Below are 5,000 nucleotides of genomic sequence, written 5' to 3'. Positions count from 1 at the left end.
TACAGACCGGTATCCCTTCTTCCATTCATTGCAAAGACACTTGAGCAAGCTGTGTTCAACCAGCTTTCTATGTTCCTTGTACAGAACAACCTCCTGGACAGCAACCAATCTGGCTTCAAAAGTGGCCACTCAACTGAGACTGCTCTGCTCTCGGTTACTGAAGCCCTGCGACTAGCAAGAGCAGCTTCAAAATCCTCGGTACTCATCTTACTGGACCTTTCTGCTGCTTTTGACACTGTTAATCACCAGATTCTCCTGTCCACCCTCAGAAAGATGGGCATCTTTGGAACAGCACTCCTGTGGGTTAAGTCCTGCCTCTCTGACAGATCCTTCAGTGTGTCTTGGAGGGGTGATATTTCAAAGTTACAACACCTTGCTACTGGGGTTCCTCAAGGCTCAGTACTTGGATCACTTCTCTTCTCCATCTACATGACGTCATTAGGATCTGTCATTCAGAAGCATGGCTTTTCTTATCACTGCTACGCTGATGACACCCAACTCTACCTCTCATTCCAGCCAGACGACCCGACGGTAGCTGCTCGCATTTCAGCCTGTCTGAGTGACATCTCTAGCTGGATGAATGACCATCACCTTCAGCTTAACCTTACGAAGACAGAACTCCTGGTGATTCCAGCTAACCCATTGCTTCATCACAACTTCTCTATACAGCTGGGCTCATCAACCATTACTCCTTCGAGGACAGCCAGAAACCTAGGAGTTGTGATGGATCATCAGTTAAGCTTCACAGACCACATTGCTACAACGACCCGGTCCTGCAGGTTTGCCTTATACAACATTAGGAAGATTAGACCCTTCCTGTCAGAGCAAGCCACCCAAGCTCTTGTTCTCTCCAGACTGGACTATTGTAATGCTCTCCTGGCGGGCCTTCCTGCATGTACTATCAAGCCTCTGCAATTGATCCAGAATGCAGCAGCGAGGGTTGTCTTCAATGAGCCAAAAAAAGCTCACGTTACTCCTCTCCTCATCAGGTTACACTGGCTACCAGTAGCCGCTCGCATCAAATTCAAGGTACTGATGCTAGCCTACAAGACGACCACTGGCACGGCACCAACTTACCTAAACTCACCGGTTAAATCTTATGTGTCCTCCAGAAGTTTGCGCTCTGCAAGTGAACGACGCCTTGTGGTACCATCCCAAAGAAGTTCAAAATCACTCTCACGGACCTTTTCCTGGACTGTGCCCAGCTGGTGGAATGACCTCCCAATCTCAATTCGTACAGCTGAGTCTTTACTCATTTTCAAGAAACATCTAAAGACTCATCTTTTTCGCCAGCACTTAACCAACTAATACTAGCACTTTTCTTGTCTTTTCATTTAAAAAAAAGAAAGAAAAAGAAACCTGCCTATGTGTTCTGTACTAGACTAACTGAGACTTGTCATGGCACTTGTATACTGTTGTTGTTCTCTTGTTGACCTGACTGCTTCTATTGTTCTCATTTGTAAGTCGCTTTGGATAAAAGTGTCTGCTAAATGATTAAATGTTATCTTAGATAAATAATAACCATCATTAAAGTGTCCATCTCATGGCTAAGCTCTACTGGACATCATTAATGAGAGTTTGCTGTTCTGTATGAAGCAGGAATTTGTTACCACACAAACTCTTTCTCTTTAAAGTTTCTTTTTTTTCTGACCGGAATGAAACGAGGATGTGAGTGTAATGCACTGTACTGTTGTTTAACATTACTCAGCTGTCAATGAATGCATTCCGGTCTCAGATTCTTATCCTTACTTCAGTTTATATGAACCCTAACCTGATTCACATATTCATTAACCTGAGCATGTGTTCAGTGTGTCAGTCGCTGTGTTTGTTCAGATAACCCTAGCCCAGGAGAGACTGTCAATATGTGTTAACTCGTGTGTTTCAGGAAGGGCTCAACACTGTCAGCGGCCGCTCTAGCTGGAGTTCCTCGCCTGCCGCCGGGACGCAAACCCCCGGGACCCCCGCCGGGGCCACCTCCACCACAGGTCCTGCAGCTGTACGCTAACACCCGGCGCACAGGTACACTGACACCCGCCGCACAGTTACGCTAACACCCGGCGCACAGGTTCACTGACACCAGCCGCACAGTTACGCTAACACCCGGCGCACAGGTACACTGACACCAGCCGCACAGTTACGCTAACACCCGGCGCACAGGTTCACTGACACCCGCCGCACGGTTACGCTAACACCCGGCGCACAGGTACACTGACACCAGCCGCACGGTTACGCTAACACCCGGCGCACAGGTACACTGACACCCGCCGCACAGTTACGCTAACACCCGGCGCACAGGTTCACTGACACCCGCTGCACGGTTACGCTAACACCCGGCGCACAGGTACACTGACACCCGCCGCACAGTTACGCTAACACCCGGCGCACAGGTTCACTGACACCCGCCGCACAGTTACGCTAACACCCGGCGCACAGGTACACTGACACCCGCCGCACGGTTACGCTAACATCCGGTGCACGGGTACGGCTGACACCCGCTGCACGGTTACGCTAACACCCGGCCGCACGGTTACGCTAACACCCGGCGCACAGGTACACTGACACCCGCCGCACGGTTACGCTAACATCCGGTGCACGGGTACGGCTGACACCCGCTGCACGGTTACGCTAACACCCGGCGCACAGGTTCACTGACACCCGCCGCACGGTTACGCTTACACCCGGTGCAAGGGTACGGCTGACACCCGCTGCACGGTTACGCTAACACCCGCTGCACAGGTACACTGACACCCGGTGCGCGGGTACGGCTGACACGCGGCGCGCCGTTACCGCTGACACCGATCTTGTTTTTTGAAAATGTTTTACATTGTTTCAAAAATAACATCCTGCTGTTTGTTTCGTGTCAGAGGGCGGCGGTTCAGACTCTGAGATGATGGACACCGGAGGGAGAGACAGCGACAGCGAGGCAGATGATGACAGTGACTCACAGGATGACAGCGACGCAGAGAGAGATGATGCTGATGCTGACTCCAGGATGACATCAGATCGCCATGATGACAGGGACGAGGATAAACACACAGGTGTGTCGTCAGTAGGGATAAGCCGGTATCATTTTCCTGTTGCGATTAATTGGTCATGTTTTTATCACAGTATTTGGTATTATCATGGGATTGAAATTTAGTTTCAAAAAGGGGTCATAATACAGTATAACAGGTTAAATAACATTTTTATAACAAAAATAACTGAACATTTACATACAATAAAGCAATACAGAAAAATATATAAAGTTAACGGTTTCACACAGATTTAAGTGCAAAAGAACTATAAAGACCCATAGGCATCACTTTACAATAAGACCTCATTAGTTAACCATTAACATTCACAATGAGCAATAGCTACATTTGTTACGGAGTTGTATTTTGTTTTAACAAAGATTAATAAGTCTTTTACTAGTCTCATATAAGCCCATGTAGCTCATTAAGTAACAGTTCCAACTTTTGATTTTAACAACACGTTATTAAATATTGGAATACCTAAGATTAATGAATGTTCAGAAGAATTTGTCGTTAGCAGTTTAACTAATGAATTAACTAATGAAGCCCTAATGGAAAGTGTTAATTAACAATAAAAAAATCTAATCTAGAGCAGTCCAGTTTAAAATCGATAAATAAAAGTTTGAAAATAAATAGCCTATTAAGTCTAACTATTTAAGTATTCGGTTGTGATGAACACCATTGCAAATCCACAAATCTGAATGGCTATTTAAATATGTTTTAGAAAGTAATGCAGCTGCTTTATTTGTGGGGATTCCAGAGTAAGGGCTGCAGTTTAGCGCCATCTGCTGTCAGAGAGTGAATGTGCTTTCATTCAGCGAGTCTCTCAAGTGTTCCTCATGTGCTTCTCATGCGTGCTCGTTTATGTCAGAGTGCACACATGCTCTCTCAAGCAGCATACAGCAGTGTTATGCATTTTGACCAGCTGATGGGAATAGAATTCTTCAAATGCATTCCAAATTCTGAATAATTTGTAATACATAATTATTCACGTTATTTAGAAGTGCCCACGATAACAATATCGTGCATATTAATTACCGTGATATTACCGAATACCGGAACATGTCTAGTCGTCAGATTAACATTGAGCAGAAGTGCTAGTATTTAGACTACAGTGACTTTCCACACTCTTACATTTGTGCACCATGTGAGCTGCATAATGTTATTGCAGGATTCCATTCGCAAACAATTGTTTTTTTCACGTTTTGTTTAGATCAAAACAAAATCCATTCAAACAAACAGGGAAGGGGGAGCAACAGACACATTATCAGAAATTCACACACAAAAAAAAGGAATTTAAAATGAAATGGTCATTCCTTCATATAGTGCAAAATGTCAGAAGAAAAACATTACCGTGCATCAGTGGTACTAGGTTTAGCCTTGTAAATCTGTGCTGTTGTACATTCACATGTTTCTATCTTAAGGAGGCTTTGAAGCCAAGAGGTTTTTGCAAATGTGCGGAGAGGTTTTTTCACATCTTCTGAAGGAAATGCTTCAGCAGTTTGGAGGTCAGGTGACGCAGCTGTAGGAATAAAGTTTTGTTTTCTTCACTTAGGTCGCAGCGTGCGATTCGCTGACATGCCGCCACTCAAAGAGAAGAGGAAGAGGAGGGTGAAGACGACGAAGAGCATCACACCACTGCAGGCTATGATGCTCCGGATGGCAGGTGTGCGATCTCATCATCGTCACCCTTAACACTTTAAACAATAGAGCTTTAGATGCTGGCTTATGTGTGTGTTCGTGCAGGTCAGTCTATCCCAGAGGATGAGGAGGAGGAAGAGGACGAAGAGGAGTACACAGACTCTGAGGAGTCGGATGCTGAGGATCAGGTCTCCACTGAAGCCACTCAGTCATTGGTCAATCCCAGACTTCCTGTTCCATCTGCACCAATGGCAGCGCAGCAGCAGCCTCCTCCACACATGCAGGCTCCACCAATCACAGGGCCTCCTCCTTTAGGACCGCCTCCTGCTCCTCCAATGAGGCCGCCAG

The 5,000-nt window shown here is 46.2% G+C and overlaps 1 protein-coding gene across 1 annotated transcript in view; it reads left to right on the top strand.

The window, feature by feature from the left end:
- Positions 1-2,580: 2,580 nt before the first annotated feature.
- The window catches only part of LOC132136698 (WW domain-binding protein 11-like), a 12,982-nt gene continuing 10,562 nt past the window's right edge, over positions 2,581-5,000 (top strand). Inside the window, exons 1-4 of the mRNA XM_059547279.1 lie at positions 2,581-2,596; positions 2,865-3,038; positions 4,567-4,677; positions 4,758-5,000. The exon at positions 4,758-5,000 is cut by the window's right edge and continues 36 nt beyond it. Coding sequence (XP_059403262.1) covers positions 2,888-3,038; positions 4,567-4,677; positions 4,758-5,000 — 505 coding nt within the window. The 5' untranslated portion in view covers positions 2,581-2,596; positions 2,865-2,887. The remainder of the gene's footprint in view (positions 2,597-2,864; positions 3,039-4,566; positions 4,678-4,757) is intronic.

The sequence above is a fragment of the Carassius carassius genome, unplaced genomic scaffold (genome assembly GCF_963082965.1).
Source record: "Carassius carassius unplaced genomic scaffold, fCarCar2.1 SCAFFOLD_118, whole genome shotgun sequence".
Classification (NCBI taxonomy): Eukaryota; Metazoa; Chordata; class Actinopteri; order Cypriniformes; family Cyprinidae; genus Carassius; species Carassius carassius.
Note: the sequence above shows the minus strand (reverse complement) of the source record. Positions and strands in the feature narration are given on the sequence as shown.